General features: G+C 29.7%; 4 protein-coding genes across 5 annotated transcripts; 1 reads left to right on the top strand and 3 right to left on the bottom strand.

The window, feature by feature from the left end:
* Positions 1 to 2,911: 2,911 nt before the first annotated feature.
* On the bottom strand, positions 2,912 to 6,174 carry LOC111042552 (60S ribosomal protein L22-like). The gene is made up of 6 exons (XM_022327198.1): positions 6,039 to 6,174; positions 5,555 to 5,791; positions 4,758 to 5,483; positions 4,569 to 4,690; positions 4,387 to 4,492; positions 2,912 to 3,017 (listed from the first exon to the last, which is right to left on the bottom strand). The coding sequence occupies exons 1-6, from the start codon at positions 6,057 to 6,059 to the stop codon at positions 2,973 to 2,975; spliced, it is 1,257 nt and encodes a 418-aa protein (XP_022182890.1). The 5' UTR covers positions 6,060 to 6,174; the 3' UTR covers positions 2,912 to 2,972.
* Positions 6,175 to 9,799: 3,625 nt separating this feature from the next.
* LOC111042538 (paired amphipathic helix protein Sin3b) lies at positions 9,800 to 13,967 on the bottom strand. Its single transcript, XM_022327171.1, has 2 exons — positions 9,953 to 13,967; positions 9,800 to 9,885 (listed from the first exon to the last, which is right to left on the bottom strand). Exon 1 carries the CDS (start codon positions 13,706 to 13,708, stop codon positions 10,121 to 10,123), a length of 3,588 nt encoding a protein of 1,195 aa, XP_022182863.1. The 5' UTR covers positions 13,709 to 13,967; the 3' UTR covers positions 9,800 to 9,885; positions 9,953 to 10,120.
* A 165-nt stretch (positions 13,968 to 14,132) lies between these two features.
* Positions 14,133 to 17,783, top strand: LOC111042539 (protein OSCP1-like). The gene is made up of 6 exons (XM_022327172.1): positions 14,133 to 14,541; positions 15,794 to 16,104; positions 16,170 to 16,329; positions 17,011 to 17,164; positions 17,231 to 17,428; positions 17,627 to 17,783. Exons 1-6 carry the CDS (start codon positions 14,253 to 14,255, stop codon positions 17,781 to 17,783), a joined length of 1,269 nt encoding a protein of 422 aa, XP_022182864.1. The 5' UTR covers positions 14,133 to 14,252.
* LOC111042541 (protein aveugle) lies at positions 17,010 to 19,721 on the bottom strand. Of its 2 annotated transcripts, none has more exons than XM_022327177.1 (5): positions 19,564 to 19,721; positions 19,207 to 19,275; positions 18,556 to 18,672; positions 17,788 to 17,976; positions 17,010 to 17,170 (listed from the first exon to the last, which is right to left on the bottom strand). In XM_022327177.1, exons 2-4 carry the CDS (start codon positions 19,243 to 19,245, stop codon positions 17,806 to 17,808), a joined length of 327 nt encoding a protein of 108 aa, XP_022182869.1. In that variant the 5' UTR covers positions 19,246 to 19,275; positions 19,564 to 19,721; the 3' UTR covers positions 17,010 to 17,170; positions 17,788 to 17,805. The 2 variants fall into 2 exon arrangements, with proteins under 2 accessions (XP_022182869.1, XP_022182868.1); XM_022327176.1 differs by having other exon boundaries at positions 19,583 to 19,720.
* Between the last annotated feature and the right edge of the window lie 6 nt (positions 19,722 to 19,727).

The following is a 19,727-nucleotide window of genomic DNA, read 5'->3' as shown; positions in this document are numbered from 1 at the left end:
GCGCATATTTAACTTATGTACTAACTTATATAAGTAATAATATTATATTGATAGCATATTTTTAAAAAATTTAATTTTTACCGTAATAATATGGGTGGAGAAATTTTTTTTTTTTTGGTAGGTACATAACAGTCATCGCTCTATGCATAACTAACATTATAAAAATATAATATAATATTTAGTATAATTATTGTATATATCACAATGAATTTAATGTACTTAACAATTAAATATGATTGATGATTACATTAATAACAATATTGTCAATATTAAAATGTTATACCTTATATAACTTTTCAACATTCTAATATTCAAATTAAAATTAAAATGTCTATGACAATGGAAGTTGTCTCCTTCTTTCTGTTGAATCTGCATTGAACTGATCAATAATTATATCAAAATTGCATTTTAAAAATATTTTCATTTACTAAGTCTTTCTTGGCCAATGTTGATTTTCGTAAATGTTTTGAGGCGACGAAAAGATTCAAGCTAACGTTCACTCAAAGCAGAACTCATTGGAACAAAAAGGACAATTTTATAAATATATAGGCGTAAGGCGTAGCAGTACCTTCAATCTTCATATAATATTAGTAATTACCAAACGAGCCAAATAAATCTTTTACGAGTACAAATTTAAATGGGCTTCAAAATATTCAGTACTAATAGATGATGAACATAATTTCCCAAATAGTTTTAATTCTGCCTTTAAATCATCGAACTTAATATTGTTGGTGTTACAAATTTCCAAAATATATTCATCTCTCGAAATGAGAGTTTCACCTTACGTTTTGTCTTGACACGAGAATTACGAGAAGATTAAATGTTGTTATCATGATGTATTGTTGTGATGGCAAATGACAATTGTTTTATCAATCCATACATTTTTTTTTTATAGCTAATCGTTTAAAACATACTTTTTTGAAAACATATCTTACTTCATCATTCAAAAAATGCCTTTTCAATAATGTTTGTAAAACATTTACAAAATACCCAGGGGGCATTGCCCCCTTTAATTTTTATAGGAGGGTCAGTTCCCCCCCCCCCATGTCCCAGATAAACAAATATCGTCATAGGATATAATATAATATTAAAACCACCGTATAAGTCTAATAGTCGCACTAGTTGACAATAACTACCTATAACTCTGGCTAGTATTACAGGTACTTAATAATTATTGCGAATCGGTCGGCGCCGGTCGGCCGTGTAAATTTCTGTATTACAATTGGCAAATTGCCAATTACAATAATAAAACCAATAAGAGACCCCTCATCGCGTACATCATACATTACAATATGTAAAAAAACCGAACTACAATATCAACATACTTAAATTGTTATATATATATGTATTATATATAACAATTTATATTTAGATAGACTCGTGAGAGTTTACATATATTAAAAACTAAATGGGTACGTTTCAGGTAGGTACTAGGTAGTAAATACTGTCTACAGAAGTCTGAAGCAAACACCGCAGAGTTCACTATCTTTCCATTTAACATTCCAACCTGTAAATATTAAATAGGTAATACCTATATAACAAAATATGCATACACTGAAAATGTAATATAATATAATTTATTTTTTTACAAGTCACTTTCCCGTCTTGCTCACATGTACAACCACACTTGTTAAAAGCACTTTTTAGAAGTTTTTAAATACAATTACTGCCTTCAAAAAATATTTCAAATACTTTCAAATACAACATAGCCACATAGGTACTTACATTTTTAACAAAAATTATTTCCTCCATAATACCTGTTTAATTGTTAATACCTAAAATATTCATCATTGCCATTGATAACAACATTTAATAATGGTACTTACGTCATCGAAGATAAGTAATTTCTAGAAAAAAAATAGAAGAAAAACCAAAACTAAAAATCTAGTTTAAAAGAATTTTGTATTCAATATTTTTAAATATGTTATAATTATTTTTTGGGTAGTTTGGTAGATCCATTCATTAAAATATTGAAGCCCTAACGATCCAATTGAGATCACTCTATGTGCTATAGGCGTAAAATTGGGGGAAGGGAGCTACAGCCTCCACAGAATTCTGTTTAACCCCTTTGGAATTTGCTTGAAGTTCTAGCAACGTAGCCGATACCACAAGGAAAAAACGGCTACAGCCTACACTCCCACGTTTAAATTACGCCTATGCACATGTCCTTTACAAATCTTTATCATAAATTCATCTTATAATTTCAACATACACATAAAAAGAATTAACACGTCGCAATGTACTGAACTACACAAGTGAAATATAAATTTTTTTCCGCTTAAAATAAAAAGATACCATCAATTTAGATAGTCACTAATACAATTAAATAAAACTTAATTTAGAATAACAAAATAATTTACATATTTTAGGGATTTTGACCATTATGTAAAAATTTGAAATTCGAGTACTTATGTAAAAAAAATTATCGACAACCATATTGTATTTTTAATCTAAAACTAAGTTTTTATCAAACAACAATGTAAGAATTTGAGCAATGGTATTATTAAATTGTCAGTATCAACATTATAGTAGAAATTGTAATATAAGTTTTTTTTTTTCCTTAAGGGTAACATTCCGCAGTGTGAATTACCACTTTAAAAAATTGTACCTCATTTATTAATATTAATTTTCATAAAATTTGTCCATCAGAATAATAAACATTTCATTTCAGTATAATATTTTAGAGCACTGTGCTGTTATTGCCTTAAAATAAATAAATTTATCCTAGGCAAGGGATTAAAATACACTATTTTGTATTTATGCATTGCCATTGGTTATAAATAGCGTTTTGAAGATGTGATGCTGTGTAAATCACAGGCAAAAGGAAATCTATGATTTAGTTACAAGTTTATTTCTAAATTTTAAAAATGAATAAAAATCTAAATAGTTTTTTTTATTTTTTTTTTTTTTATTATTAATAAGATGATGTACAAGGAGTCAAACAATTAAAAATAAAATTTGTTTTTCGTTCTTTAATCAGCATTATCCTCTTCGTCATCATCTTCAGCATTATTGATCTATAACAAAAATTTTACAAATTAATTGTTTGGAAAATTATACCAATTGTTAAAGATAAATTTGATTAATTTTAAAAATTGAAGTGACTACCTAGTTATGAAATTCAAAGATAAGGTTAAGTATGATGGTTTTTACAGTAATTACATTTTTTAGTAAGTTAACAAGTTTTGAGTATGCACTTGTACAATTCTAAAATGTTCATAACTCACTAAAAAGTAAATTACCATACAATTTAAACATACAAATACAGATAATGTTCTTACCATTAATTTATAATAGGTAGATTCATTATAATTTTTAAACTAATGAAGCTAAACGTGAACACAGCTTAATGTACAATTGCTATACTTAACACTTGTAAGATGAAGACAACAAATACAGGTGTAGCGTTCTTAAAAAGGCATATTATATAAATTTGTATTCAATATTCATAATTTATTATAATAAATTGGATTATCATCAATCAACTGATTCTACCAATTAATTTTTAAAATATTGAGACTAGAAATATATATTTAGAATAATTAAAATACTGAAAAGGCAACACAGAAAATTAAACTAAAATTATTTATATGATTTGTTCAGATAAATAGGACACAAGACTATCATTCTTGGTAAAACAACTAAAATCACCATGGGTTTGTATACCATCATCTATTAAATTTGTTTGTAATTTATGGCTAAGGCAAATGATAATATAATGTAAAAGAAGTTTGTAATACGGGTGCTGTTAAATTACACTATACAGAAAATATTATTTTATACTATATTTTCAAAGAAGTAATTGAATATCAAACATCAGCCATCACATAGTATATGTTGCTCTGGTGTGTAATTTATACAACAATATAAGAGGTTTTAGCGTATTTGGTGTATTATGATCTTACATAAAAATGAATTAATAACCTATGTAATGTCTATAATTGTCAAAATATAAAAATAATAACTTAACAAATAAATAAATAAAAACAATTGACAAATTTTCAAATTTAAAGGTAAAATATTATCTGTGTTAGTTCACCAGTTTCCTCTAAATTTTATAATTTTGAAGTAAGCAATTACTATATGAAGTATAAAAATATTCATCTCACAACAGTACATATGATATTCTCAATTTAAAAATTAAAAATAGGTAAATTTACTAGAATATTAAAACGAACAGCACAAGATGTCCTATACTGTATGTTTGAAAAACATCACAATGTGCTTAAAATGTTTATCATTATCCTATTACTATAATTAATTTACTGTATTGATAATTTTAAAATTGTCTATTTTACCTAAGATATAACAACCTTGTAATAATTGTTTACAATAAACATATCTTTCCATTGTAAATAATACCCAAATTAAATTAAAATTATTTACCTGGAAGTATCTGAGTTCATAGCTGTCTGGTCCACTGTGGACTACCCTCAACCAATCTCTCAAATTATTCTTTTTCAAGTATTTCTTTGTTAAATATTTTAAGTACCTAGAATTAAAAAAAATAAATTAAATATGTTCAGTTGTAAAAATATTTAAAAGCAAATAATATGATTGATACATACCTCTTGGTGAAAGGTACATCGGAATTGACAATAATTTTGGTTTTCGTCTTTTCCAATGAGATAACATTACCAAAGTTATTTGTTTTTCCATTATACTTCATTCGTTCTTGGAGGAACTTTTCCTACAAACAAATAATTTTATAATATATAAAAAATATATAAATACTTGTCAATTTAATTTAGCCTTACGAAGTTATTGACATCCATAATACTGTCTTCCACTGGATGAGTACAATCGATTGTCATCTTTCTAGTTTCCTTCTTCTTTTTCAAAGCAGCTCCTTTACCCCTCAATGTTGCCTTGGGTTTCTTCTGTACAGTGTTTGCTTTCTTAGTTAAAGCGAGCTTTTTAGGTGCACCCGGTGCTTTCTTCAAGGTTGGAGGAGCAACTGTCTTCTTAACGGTTACAGCAGCAGTCAAAGGTTTTTTGGCTGGAGCAGGAGCAGTTGTAGCAGTGGCTGTTTTCTTATCGGTAGCTGGTTTCTTTTCAACAGTTTTCTTGGCGGCAGCAGCTGGAGTTTTCTTGGCAGCTTCAGGTTCTTTCTTGACAACTTTAGCTGGTTCAGGCTTCTTTTCTGCTTTGGCTGGTTCTTTCTTGTCTTTTTTGACAGCTTTAGGAGCTTCTTCAGCTGGACGCTTAGTTGCCTTGCTCTTGGGTTCTTCCTTCACTTTTTTAGGTTCTTCTTTCTTTCCCTTGGTTGGCGGTGCTGCTTGTTGTTGAGCCTTCTTGGTTTGTTTTACTTCAGGCTCTTTAGCTTTCACTGGTTCGGCTTTTTTAGCCTTAGGGTCAGCTTTGGCAGCTTTGGGTTTTTCCTTAGCTGGTTCAACTTTAGCATTAGCCTTAGATGGTTGCTGTGGAGCAGGCTTCTTACTGTCCTGGCTACCTTTTTGTGCAACCTTCTTTGGTGCAGGTGCCTTGGAAAAAAAAAGGTAATTTAAAATTGAGATACATATAATTAGAATTGTAAATAATCAAAAATAGTTACGGTTTCTTTCTTGGGTTGTTCCTTAGCCGGTTTCTTGTCTTGTGCTGGTTGAGCCTTAGGAGCTTGTTGTTTGGTGTCCTTTTTCGGTTGTTGTTTGGGTTCAACTACTGGTTCAGCCTTCTTAGGTTGGGCCTTAGGTTCAGCTTTTGGCTTAGGTGCTTCCTGTTTAGCCTTGGCGGGTTGCTGAGCCTGCGGCTTCTTGGCCGCAGGCTTTTTATCACCACCAGCGGCTTTTGGCTAAAAAATAGAATGCTTCCAATTATTTTGAAATAAGGTCATCATTTTAAGTAAGTAAATATAATAAGTGTAGATCAATAACATTTAGCAAACATTTTATTTTAACTAAAGAAAGTAAAAAAAGAAAACATGCCCTACGCAAAACACGAGTACTTGACAGTCATAAATTAGAGTATGAGATGGAAGTACGTGTATCACGATTAAATTTGTAATATACAGAATATACAATTAAAAATAAACTCTTTACCTGTTTTGCAGCAGGAGCCATTTGAAATGAAAATATTAGCTAGAAATACAAAATTCTACAAATTAAAGTAACACTCGCTAAATAACGTGGTCGAGTATCACGAACAGAGAGTGAAAAGACGTGAAAATTAATCGTCGATAGATGCGATGCGGGCCGGGGATGCTTTGGTGCTCATGGGAGAAAAAATATACACGAACATGGCATTCTAACCTGTAAATCATACAGTGTGGCACGCGGTACAATAGTTTTTTCACGGTTATTCTTTTTATCTTTTAAAACCATAGACCTTCTTTAATTTACAGTTGTCTTACCTACAACAACTTAGTATAAGGTCTATGTTTATTGTCTAAAACGCACGTGATCGTTTTTGTAATCAATTTTTAATAACATAATATGACGAGATTTGAATTCCTGAAATTTTCTGTAGATATGTAAATGACATGTCTATTGATTACAAAATATAAAAAACAATTTACGATTTTACAAAATGACTTTAAATGACTAATTGAATGCCTTAGATTACCATTACCATATTTCTTATGAAATATCCGACAATATTATTGACAATTATTATGATCGGAGCAAAGAGATTAGACAATGATGATTAGTGGCATTCAGTTTCAGTAAACGAATCGATATTTGACAATATTGCTCGCTGTTCTGCGACAAAACACAGTATTGATGATGATTACTGTAAGTTGTCTCTTATTCCTTCGACACTTATTGACTATCCGGTGAACACATAAAACATTAACTGTTCGAGACGTAAGTGCGCAACTTACCGAAACTCCACATATTCAACACGAAATAATATTCTTTTTAACCTCTTTGCTTGTACCTTTATAATTCTGTTAAGAAACAATGAAAGACTAAACTAAAGTTGCTCGATGTTCTTTTTTTTTCATTTGAAATAATGAATAATATAGTCCACGTTTTGTGTTAATGGTTGTATAGATGGATCGTTTAAAAAAATAACGCCACTCAAAATAAAAATTGACACAAACAACATGTTTAACAATAAACAACAAATTTAATCGTGTCGTACATATTAAATGATTTGTATAGACATGATATAAAATATAATTTAGATTATTGATAAGTTATAAATACATTTGTACAATTAAAATTCTACTTTTTGATAAGTGATAAATACATATTATTTTGTACAGTTAAAATTCTACTTATTGATAAATTTACATACAGTTTCACAATTTTAATATTATTACATGGTTGACAATATGAAGGCTGGATGCCTGGTTTTTATGAGTAATTTTTATTATTACAAATACATCAATTCTTTTCAAATATTATATTTTTTGTTTTATATAAAAATATAAAATTTACTTTAACTATTCATAAATAGTTCTGAATAAATGTTAATTTTCTACTTAACAAAATGTCAGTATAAGTTATCATTTCTTGTTGGATGTCAATAGCTGTATTGAATATTGTGGCCGGTAGACTGTTATTTATAAATTATTCAAAATGTACTCTATTAAATCTTAAAACATTATTAAGTATTGAGTCCCAAGAAAGACTATGAATATTGTTTAAAATTTAAATAGAACACATAAGTTGTGAAATACCATACTACTATTTAGTTTGTATATTGTGGAACTTGATTGCTTTAGAAAAAAAGTATAATTAAAATACAATACTGAATACAAGTTGTATAAATACGAAATAGTATAAAGAATATAATATGTATTTTGCTTATTGCTAAATGCTAATATTAATAAAAAATACTTATAGAAATATGTTTCCTTGTTTAGATCATTTAAAAATTGTTTATTTGTTATTTAACATAAGTCTAACAATTTAAAACCAGTCTTTATTAACCCATTTTCAGCCTTTATTAAGTACCAATTGGTATTTATGGGTAAAGTAGGAATTAATTAAAAATGTTTGTTTAGTTTCATATTAAAATTGTTTTTAAAGTAACTTCAATGTAAACTGTATATAAAACTCATTAAAATACAATTTTGTCATATTAATATTTCATAATATTTATAAGATGTTTCATTGATTTACAAGAATTAAGGTAAAGTATAAAAGTAAAATCAAAAAGTATAAAATAAAACTTTAATTAATTCATTCCAAATAAATTAATCAATATATAATATATAAACAAACTAAAAATAAAAAAAATATAATGCAAACAATTCAATTAAATTTTAAAAAAAAAACTGTAATAAACATATTACAATTTACAAGCAACCAAGGATATCAATTCAGTAAATGGCAATTTTATTGACATTTTTATTCATATTTCATAGATATATTTTAAATTTTCATGCCTAATATTTAAAATTCATTAAAAATACTACTCTCTAAAAAATATTTTCCTATTTATTAAATAAATATTAACATTTCTATGGCATGTATAATACAATTATCAATTCAATCATTTCTACACGTTAAGAAATTATTTATAATGAAAAATATATAAATTATTTACACCATTATAGGCTATAAATACAAAAAATTGTAACAAAATAATTACACATTTTTTGTTTACAGATTTAAAAAAACCTATGCACAATGGAAGAACCCATATTTGAACATGATTTGCTATTGCTGCATAATATTAAATTTAAAACTATAATTTATTTAACGCTACGTTCCTACATTCACAGTTTAAAGAATAGATTCTTAATAAAATTGGTTATTTGTTCTAATAGTGAAATTTAATTTCACGATTTTCACAATATTGTTCCTATTGGTGTTCTAAAAAAACATCCATTGGTAACTGATTAAAATATTTATCTATTTTCTACAGAAAAGTAAAATAAAAAAATATACATAAATACAGTATTTCTATACATAATATTAATTTTTTAAACAATAGTAAAAATGTACAAATCATTGTGTTTTAGAGTTTATAATGTAGAATATAAAACCATTGTCCAGTGTTGCAAGAATTAATATATTTTTGTAATTGGTTTTCTGAAAAAAAAAAATCAATTTATTAGTTTGACTTTATATTATATAGGTTCAAATAGGTTATTTGATATTTCAAAGAAAATGGGGTTGTACAATAAATTATTCAGTATTCAATAAGTAATGATATATTAGAATATATTATCTAATATAAAATGTGCTTGATATACAAAGAGGTTGAATGAAAGCTGAAAATTTTTTAGTTTTCCTCGGAAGTAAACAAATAGAAGTAATAATTTGAATCAATTATTAATCGATTAATACAAAAACGAAAACCATAAAATTTTACTGAACATGTGTTGACATGTCAAATTTAATTGTTGATACATATATCAAATTTTTATTAGGTTAACTTATATCAAGTATTGTTGGCAAAATGTAAAAAGCTTTAAACATGTAACTTTTTCTCAGTTTTTTTTTACTATAATATATATTTTTTAAATTAAAATAGGGTATATTCAACATATCATAAAGTTATTTTACGAAAGGGTTCATAAATTAATGATCACTACTATATATTTATATATATGATAGACAAAAGGATTAACTAACTCTGTGTCTCTGTACCATATTAAAAATATTTATTAATTTACCTTAGTTATTCCTGGAATATTCAACCAACAAAATCTTCGAGGAAATTGATTCAATATTTTTCTGGAAAACAAAGAAAACTCACTATTAAAATTATACATTGATTTACATTTATTACAAAATTGTATAAAACCCAAAATATAGTTGAGGACAAAAATGTGAAGATAATAAATTTAAAATATGACACAATTTTTCAAACTTTACTACAAATATTAAATTAACAAACTTACTTTTATGAAAAAAAAATATGTGGCAACTGGCTTATTTGATTCTCATCAAATGTCAATGAATAGTTATGTACAAACATAAAGCAAAACTGAAACAGTATTAAAAATATTAGCAACATAGTTACAAAAATTTATTATTTTTTTTAATAACATTACCTTTTAAAGTAATAGTTCAGATGAGACTTTGGAATCAATACAGAGCAAGAAAAAATTAGGCTACATATTGTAGTAGAAACAATTTATGTAAAAAATTAATAATAAATAATAATTAAGGTATAGAATACTTGGTTATTTAAGGTTAGATCATTTTAGTAAACTGAATATTTAATCTTTAGGACTTTGGTTTTCATCTTGTTTATCATCATTAGTTTCAGATAAAGGTTCATTATCAAAACTTGTCCATTTACCACTGTCCTGATTATCCTCTGTGTCGGTATCCAGCAACTCAAACGTTAGTTTACAATTAGATTTGTATATAAGTATTTTATAGCAATTGTTATCGTTACTCAAAGCAGCTTCAGCCCTGCGTTGATATGCTGCTTCTTGTGCAATTCTTTGACATGCTGTACTGCAAAGACCACCTGTTCCGTTTTTTTTACTTTCTTTCATAAATATATTATAACACTCTTGACAGTATTCATCAGATACTAAATGCTGCAATTGACGAACAGCATAAACAACAACCTTATCGAGTGTAAATCCTACATATGCGTGGATACCATACATTTCCCTTAACGTGTCTTCATAGGTATTTGAATCCATGTTGCCATCCAGCACATTTTTAATCATATCAAGTAGAGCAGGATAATAGTCTTCTAACAGAATTGATGAATTGGGATTGAGATGAAGTTTTGAAGCTGCAGTCTCTGACCTAGTCACTTGGTAAATACATTCTTCATGAAGCAACTGTGAGGCTTTTTTATATATTTGAGTAAGCCGATCACATAGTATATGATGTAGTCTGAGGAACAAATACCAGTTATTATTACCATAAAATAAAGTGTAACATTCTTCTGTACTAGAATGTTCAGGCGCTTTTAATTTATCGTTATCTGTTATTTTAAGCTCGGGTACATCTTTTTCTTCGGAGATTCGCAAAGATGCTTTAGTTGTTTCAGGTGAATTATTATTAGAACAATCATTTTGACCATCACGTTCATCGTCACTTAACTCTTGCCTTGGATGATGAAACATATCAGGGATGAACCTTCTAATAAGTGATTTTATTTTTTGTTTGTCTTCTTTATTAATGCTTGCTTGTCTCTTGACATGATGTATCAACAAATTAGCAGCATCATCTATAATTGATTTATCAACATATGAAAACACCATATGAGGTCCAGTGATAGTATCACTCTGTTCATTCCGCTCATCGTATAAAGTTTCAATTTCATTTAATAATGATTTTGACCTAAGAAATTTCATGTCACTTTGTTTAAAATTAACACCTTGATGGTCTAATGATTTAAGATAGTATTTTTCATTTTGACTTTTCCATATTTCATTAAAAGTATTTCTTGCTACCTTCCATTCTTCATTTTTGGATTTTAGCCTTTTTAAAACTATCGGAACAGCAGTTAATGGATTTTTTTGAAGTCCTTCAAGTATATCAGTTGTCTTATCACCATATAATCTTTTAATAGCACGCCTATTGGTTGTCATTGAAGTTGTATCACTACCAAAACTACAGTCTTCCATTTTAAATTTCGATAGTTCTTCAGGTGTCATTCTATTAAATCTTCTTGTTAGTTCTTCTAAACAATATATTGCTGCCAAATTAACTTCCATTACGAGATCGAGTTCAAATCTTTCATCTTCGCACCTATGCATATATTCTTCGTATTGTGTTTTTCGACTAGTGGCAAATGATGATTCTTCAGACCACGTAGGGAAAGAAACCCACGTGTCATTCAGTACTTCATAACACATTTTCGTCCTACCACTACATTTAGGAGTTAGATAATCTGAGGGTACAGCACAATAACTTGCACCTAACCTTTTACAGATACTATAATCTATATCAGTGGGTAGATCACCAGCAGATCTATCTTGACGATTAGATCCAGGGTCGAGTAACGAAAAATGTGGTAAGCCACAAAGTTTGTTTTCCGTTGGAACTGCAGCAGCATTATTACTTTTTTCACTGGTCCCAATAAAATCTTTGAATCTTCTAAATAATTCTGAGTATTTTCCAAGGAAAGGTTGCACTAAATTTAGCAGTTCTGATTTAGATATAATTTCAGTGTAATATAAAACTAAACATCTCAAGAAATCATCATAGGCAGCAGCATTATGAATCGACTTTCTAACGAGATCAAAAAATGCAAAATCTGTTAATGTACCATATTTATATGCTTCTTGATATGATACGTCTCCCAAACTAGGAAAAGGAGATTTTGGTTTTTTGGGCGGTGGTAAATTCTGACTGGAAGAAAACGATGAAGTTCTTTTCAAAGCTACGTTTGGAACACTTGACTCTTTAATAATTTCCTTGGTAATTGGAATAGCTGCCGGATGTTCTTTTTTGATGGGAGGTGGTGGGGGCAAAGGAATTACAGGAGGTGCACTAGTAACAACGGTAGCCGCCTTCTTAGGAGGGACAATGATTGCTTCTGCCGCCTGTTTGGCATCAGGTGATTTAGCATCAGGTAGAAATTGTCCAAATTCCAATAGTAAATCATCTTGGTTTTCGAATAATTTAGCAACTTGCTGATATACTTCAGCTTCAGTTAATGTTTTTTCAGCAACTGGCACGTTATCTTTATGTGTTTTTTGCTCTTTTTGATAAGTATGTAATATTTCCAGAAATCTTTTATATTTTTCTGGTTGCCCTTGAAAACGATTTTTAATTTTATTCACATAATTTATGGCGTGATTAAACTCAACTGGTTGATTTTGTGAGTTGGTTGATTCCTGAGTTGTAGGTATCGACACTTGAGGTATATTAGATGCCACTTGGCTTAAACTAGCTACAGACAAAGGTATTTGGGTTGGATGAACACTGCTAGTAGGCGCAGTTGGTGTCACACTATTGTGCGTCGTATGGTGATTTATTACAACCGAAGTAGTATTGACCTGGTTTATGGTAGGTGTATGTCCGGCTGGTTTAATTACTACAGGCGGTGTTGAAGTCAAAGTGACTGGTGGAGTAGTAACTATTGGAGTGCTTGACATAATATGTTGAGTTGTCGAATGTATAATTGTCTGGGATGATGTGATCGCCGGACTTTGAGGTATCGACACAGAAACATGAAAGCCAAGTTCGTTATTTTTTATTTCTATTTTATAACCTGGAGGTAGGAACGTATTAAAACCCACTATGAGCTCAGGATGACCTTTGAATAGGTTTGAGACCCGTGTTATCACTCCGGGGGTGTCTATGCTCTGCGATTTGAACTCTTTCATTATGTCCAAGAAATCGTTGTACACTTGAGGCTGATTACTAAATTTATATTTCACCTGATCCAAATAGGACAGGGCATCTTCGACCTTGAGCCTCTGAAACTGAGTCTGCTGCTGCTGCTGCTGCTGCTGTTGCTGTTGTTGTTGTTGCTGCTGCTGCTGTTGCTGTTGGATTATGGTCGCGGGCGGCACGACTTTTTGCCTTATCTGTTGAATATTGTGTTGCGTCTGGATCGTGTGGAGGGCCGGCATGGCGGAGCCACCGGGTAACGAACCAGGAACCTTGTCGTTGATGGCCAGGACCGGCATTGTGGGCGCGCTGAACGGCTGCACCGTGTTGAACTGTATGTTCGGGTTGTTTATGGCCTGCGAAACGAAGTTCGACTGGACGACATTGGAAATGGTCACCAGGTTGGGCCTAGACCTAGGCGGTGAACGGGTGGCGGCGGCGGTGGCGTATGCGCCGACAGTGTCCGCGGACGCCATGTGTTCATCCGAATGCCGTTTCATTTCTCGTCACATTTGTCCGGTTAACTAACATCACGACGTGCATCGGACCTGACCAGCGAGCGGACGTTAACATGGCATTATCGCCGGACACGGATGCGACGGTCGGCGCGAAAAACGAAACGTTTGGACTCGGTGCGCAGTGCTAGCGGTCTAGCAGACGGTTTGCGGCGGATACGCGACGGAAGCGGACGGTACGACGGGGACAGAACGGTTTTACGTGCGAGTAACGATACGCGGACCGACCGAAATGCAATGCAACGCAAAGTGTAAACAAACGTTATGCTACCGATCAGCGTTAGTGCGGGAGACGGGCCGCTTGTTGAGGTGAACCCCAGCGGGGAAGGGCGGGCGGGCGGTGGGGACATATGAGAGAAATCTAGCCGTAGCCACGTTGCCGGACCGAACAACGGCCGTTCCGTTCCGGCTGTGTCGAGTGATCCGACTGATTGCCGTCCGGCGGTTTCCCCGACGGAACGCGACGCGTCTCTTATCAGCGACGGTCCGGCAACGCCGCACCAGGTGTTTCACCAACAACTGTTGCAAAATGGCTGACGATAATAAAACTATTGTCGCGGTAAAATACGAACGCCTCTGCGACGTCCGCGCACGGCACTACGACTACAGTGACGAGGACTTCGGAGGAAGTAAACGATATTGTTTCCCCGAGCTCCCGACTTCCCGTCGTCGTCCTGCAACAAGCAACTACGCAAGTAATCCGGAAATGGCTCGAGCACAATACGCTGTCGTGTCGTGTAGCGCTCGCGTTTCCGGATTGTCGTCCGCGATTTGTACCATTCCGGCCGAACACCACAGATACAGGTCGATCGCGGACGGTACCAATTAATGTCATTGCTATTACGGTTTTCGGTCGTTGTATTATTTTATTGTGGTCGGCACGCCGAAATCGAGATGGCTGGTGTACCGTGAAAAATACCATAAAATCATTACGTATTTTCATAGTACACAGCTGTTACGGCGACGGTCCACTATGAAAGTGATGACGACGAAAAGTTGTGATCCCATCGTATTTAAGGCTTGCGTTTGCACACTTGTTCGAACAATAATGTTGTACCGTACATCCATTGTGGTTCGAAGTATAATATTATTATATTCGGTGGATGGATAAAAACCATATACAATATAATAATTATGTAGGAATAATCCAAAGATATGATATATATTATTGTGCGTATTGTTTTAGAGGAAAACGAATAATTGCATAAAGCCGCCGTAACGTATCGCTCGTTGCGGTTTGTGAGATATGTTATTATGATATTTATATTATATACCACCTACTTACTTTTACTTGAGTATATGATAATATAATAAACAATTTTACGATATTATTTTAATTTTGGTCGCTGAAATGTCAGCGAAACTGCCGGTTTTAAATGTCCATAACGTATGTTAATCAAACGTTAGGTTTTCGTTATTGTTTTAAATATTGACATGATTCAATTTATGGACAAATATTTATTTACTAAATTTTGTTGGCATTATATTTTACTATTATAGGGTCAAGGTTACACTCGTACGTCTTACATACATATATATTATATAGGTGACTAACTAACTCATATTTGTTCACAGGTTATGTGGTTATAATTTTTTTATCACCGTCTTATAGGTTAAAATATGTTGTTATAGACGAATATAATAATAATAATAACAACAATTGTTTAGGGCTTTAGGAGCAGGTACCTACTTACCTATTCACTATTATATGTTTGGTCTCCATGGTACCTCTGAACAATAACAAATTAAAGTTAGGTCGTTGTGTACCTTCCTCTATAGTGTATAAAAACTAATAAACCTTCAATAACTAAGTTTACTGATATTTTTAAACATGGCTTTACAAACGTATACAATTTTATATTTAAATTTAGTGTGTGAAATGATTTATGTTGTGGCAGAAAGATTAAAAACGCAAAAAATTCAAATTGACAAATCTAAATTAGGTACCCATCATTATAAATTTTACTAATTATTAATGCCGTTAACATGAAAAAATAAAATATTTTACATAAATACATCAAATTTACACTAATATAAAATGTGATACCTAATTGATTTGATATATTGCAGTTCTAAATGACATTATTGCTGCATCACTTAACTGTCCGTTTTTGTTTGTACCAACATCTGTCATTAACAAAGATATTTTAAATAAAAGTATATGTTGTGCGGTTCATTCTTCAATAATGCGACTAAATGATTCTAGTATGGAAAAGTTAATGGGTTTGATAGAAACCTCAGTTAAAATGCAAATGTTCTCATGTAATGGTCCGAGGCAAGTATTATTAGTAACATTGAATCATTTAGATTCCATCCGTGAACTGGCATGTACTCATCAGTTGAAACAAAACATTGATGTCATACAACACAATTTCTATCAAGTAATTGTGGTATACATTAATACAAAGCTTGAAATTTGAATAACTATAATTTGTTATTGATAAAGACTTTTGAGAAAATGACAAATGGAGAAATAATGAGAGTACGTTATGCAATGTTGAATTATTTGCAAGATATACATGTTAAAGTTACAATATTTATTAAAGAAGGTTTACAACGATACAACGGGTCATTTGTTTCAGTGGGAAAATGGGTGATTCCATATGGTTAAGTATAATTGTAGTTTAGATCATAAATTGTATTTTATGTAGTCATTATTTATCTTGTTATGTTAAAAATAATTTATAAAATATTTAAAAAAGTGTATATTTTGCTCCATTATGAATTTGAAACATTTATTATTATTTGAAAATGAGGTTTGTAATTTTTATCATAACATTATTGTATATCAAACTATTATTATGGTTAATGCCTTGCAAATTGTAAGGATATTTTTTGCACAAACACAGTTTTAATTCGTTGACATCTTATTATTTTTAAATCAGCATATATTCAGCTATTTATATTAATATATATCTTACTTTGTAAGGTTTTTACCTAACCTAAATTTGTATACTATATTAATAATAGAACATTTGTTTAAAATATTAACTAATTATCATAATTGTTTATAAAAATATTTTTTTTATAAATAATAAAATAAATAATTTCAGTAGTAAACCATTTTATAATAATAATGTACAATTAAAATAACACATTCAGTTCTTTATATAAAAAAACAACAATTATGCTGGAATAGTTAAATTTAAATTATAATAGTTTGTAAAAAATAAATTATTGGTATTCTTAAAATAAACTTAAAATAGTAGTTTAATAGTAAAATGATTTTAAGTAGGTAGTAGTTATTATCAAAATATTTCAGATATTATATTAATAATGTATTGCAGGATGTGAAGCTCCAGGTGTTATAAGAGTATTCAATAAAAATAGTACTCTTATCGACATAAGTACATTTCATCCAATATCATTTTACAAAGTAGAAACTGAAGTAGGTTCAATTAAGCCTAATAGTCCTCGGATCACTACTCTTGGGCTTTCGATGTAAAACTAGAAAAAAAAAACAGATAAAAACATCAACATAGTATAATAAATATTTTTTTTTTTTAGATTTAATATTAATAAAAATATTAAGCAACCATCTGAAGAAACATCAGATCCATTATTTAATGGCCAGACTAGTCGTGATGGATATAAACAAGAGATGGATCTTTTTGTTACCCAATTGATGGGAAATGATAATGATAGTAAAGAAATCAGTGATTTGGATCTTGAAATATTAGAAACTTCATTAAATACAAATGAAAAGTAATAAGAATAAAATATTTATCCAAAAATTTGTGTTTTATTTTTAATTATTTAATGACATTGATATTACAAGACTATAGATTTAAAATTGTATGATTTAAAGTTAGGCATATTTTTCAATGAAATTAAATAAGATAATGATTGTGTAACCACAGAATAAATGTTTATAAATTAAATATATAAACAATTTTATTTCAGCAAAAAAGAAGAAAAAATTTCAGAACACAATATTTTAGATTTTACTCAAATTACTAGCAATTTGTCTTTACAAAATATCAGAATGGAAATGGACGATTCGGTTTCAAGACAGACTGGAGATATACTAAACATGATGCAGTTATTAGATTTAGAATAATTACTTGTAGAAATTTGAAAGTTTAATCATAAAGATTGTTGCGTTCCAGATCTCTAAACTCTAAAATATAAGTTTTAAGACGTAGTTTAAGTATTTCTCGACAAATATCTTGACTATGATCTGGATTTATAATGCCCATACGATACAGTTGATTTTCATTTATTCTTATTAAAGCGCGTCCAATTATTTCATGCTGAAAATAAATGAAGATATAGTAATCAATCATAATATTTATTTATAGAAATATAATTTGTGGTATTTTGTGTTTAGTATTATTTGAATGTTTATGTTGTTTTTTTTAATTATTCAATTTTATAATTATGTTATATTACGTATTATTATTAATTGTTTTTAAGCAATACAATAAAATATCCATTATTAGTTTAAATGTTTAATGTATCAGTTAATAATTTAAAGATTTAAATTATAAAAATGTATAAGTTTACAATATGATCATCTTACATTGGCATATTTAGGATTTTGTAATCCCAGGTACACATTTTTTTTAATGCCTTCTTTCCCCACAATTTTTTTTTATAGTGGCAATTTTTCTCACCTATAATAAACCTATAACATACGTCAATTTGCTGCCTAGAGCAACTGCCCCCCATGCCTTCCTAAATATGCTACTGTCATGTTATTAATATTAATATTACTAAAATAAAAAGCATATTTCTTATAAATACTTGCAATTCAATTCCAAAGGAAAAATAAGTGTTAAATAAGATCTTAAATAAAGGAGTTTTTAATTATGTACTAATTAGGTAAATACCTGCAAGAATTTTTCTCCATATAAAACATAATAATCATAGCAATGACGACGAAACCATTTTTGAACATCTTGTACAGTCCATTGGTAAACAACTTTAGGCCGAGCTGCTCGGCTATTCTAAGAATAAAATAAAATTTAATACATTACATATATAAGAGTTAAGTGTTCAAATTTTTAAAAGTCATAATTAAAACATAAATCACAAGAGTATATTTTTCTAAATTATTTTTAAATAAAAAATGTTTTTGTATTCAAAATATAATTCATAGATGTTTTGTTCCTTAAGATTTTAAGAGTTTAGACTACACATTAAAATAATTCCTGCAGTCTGAGGTGTAAAGTATTAATTTAATGTTAAAGTATTTAAAAATTATTACTCAATAAAACATTTTTTCCGCAAAAATATAATAGATAAATCAGAAGTATAAGTCTGAATATAATTAAAACACTAGAACAAACCAATAAGTGTTTTAAATTTTAATCATAACAAACAAGTGATTAATAATATAGGTAAGTAATTGGTATTTGGTAAGGTAATTATGGGTATTGTAGTAATTGCAAATTGCTTATTAAATTTAATATATTAACATATTAATCATGCTAATGTAATTATATAAATAGTAATAACAGAATCAGTATTTTAACTCTTACCCTTGGTTTGATGACATTTTGGTTTTCTTCCAAAATCATTGTTTTCGCTCAAACTATACTAAGTATACGCTTAAAAAATATCAGAAAATTAAAACGTTTTCATATTTGAATACCTAATATGGCTATTTCAACAATTTGAAAACATTACATTAATATCATTGCAAGAATACGGTCAATGTAATAATTACATCCTAGGTGTATAGATAATGTAAGTGTTGAAATTTAAAATTTAAAAACAACTTCATTTGGTGTAGGTATGTATCATGTTATATTTTTTGGTAAACTATGACCTAAACTCTAAACAGTTTAAAGTAGTCACCGCTTGGAGATATTCTTTTATTTCATTAATATACGTACAGTACAAGCAACGACTTACTATAGTTTACTACAGTATGTATAGCAAGGATCTGGCAGTAGAATTAAGTAAAATAGCTCCGACTTCGGAGTTAGTAGTGAACAAACAATAATAACAACATAATATAATACAGGCACGGATTTCTAAGATAATTCTTATCAATACA

The sequence above is a fragment of the Myzus persicae genome, unplaced genomic scaffold (genome assembly GCF_001856785.1).
Source record: "Myzus persicae strain clone G006 unplaced genomic scaffold, MPER_G0061.0, whole genome shotgun sequence".
In the NCBI taxonomy this organism is placed as follows: domain Eukaryota; kingdom Metazoa; phylum Arthropoda; class Insecta; order Hemiptera; family Aphididae; genus Myzus; species Myzus persicae.
This window is presented reverse-complemented; position numbering and strand designations above follow the sequence as displayed.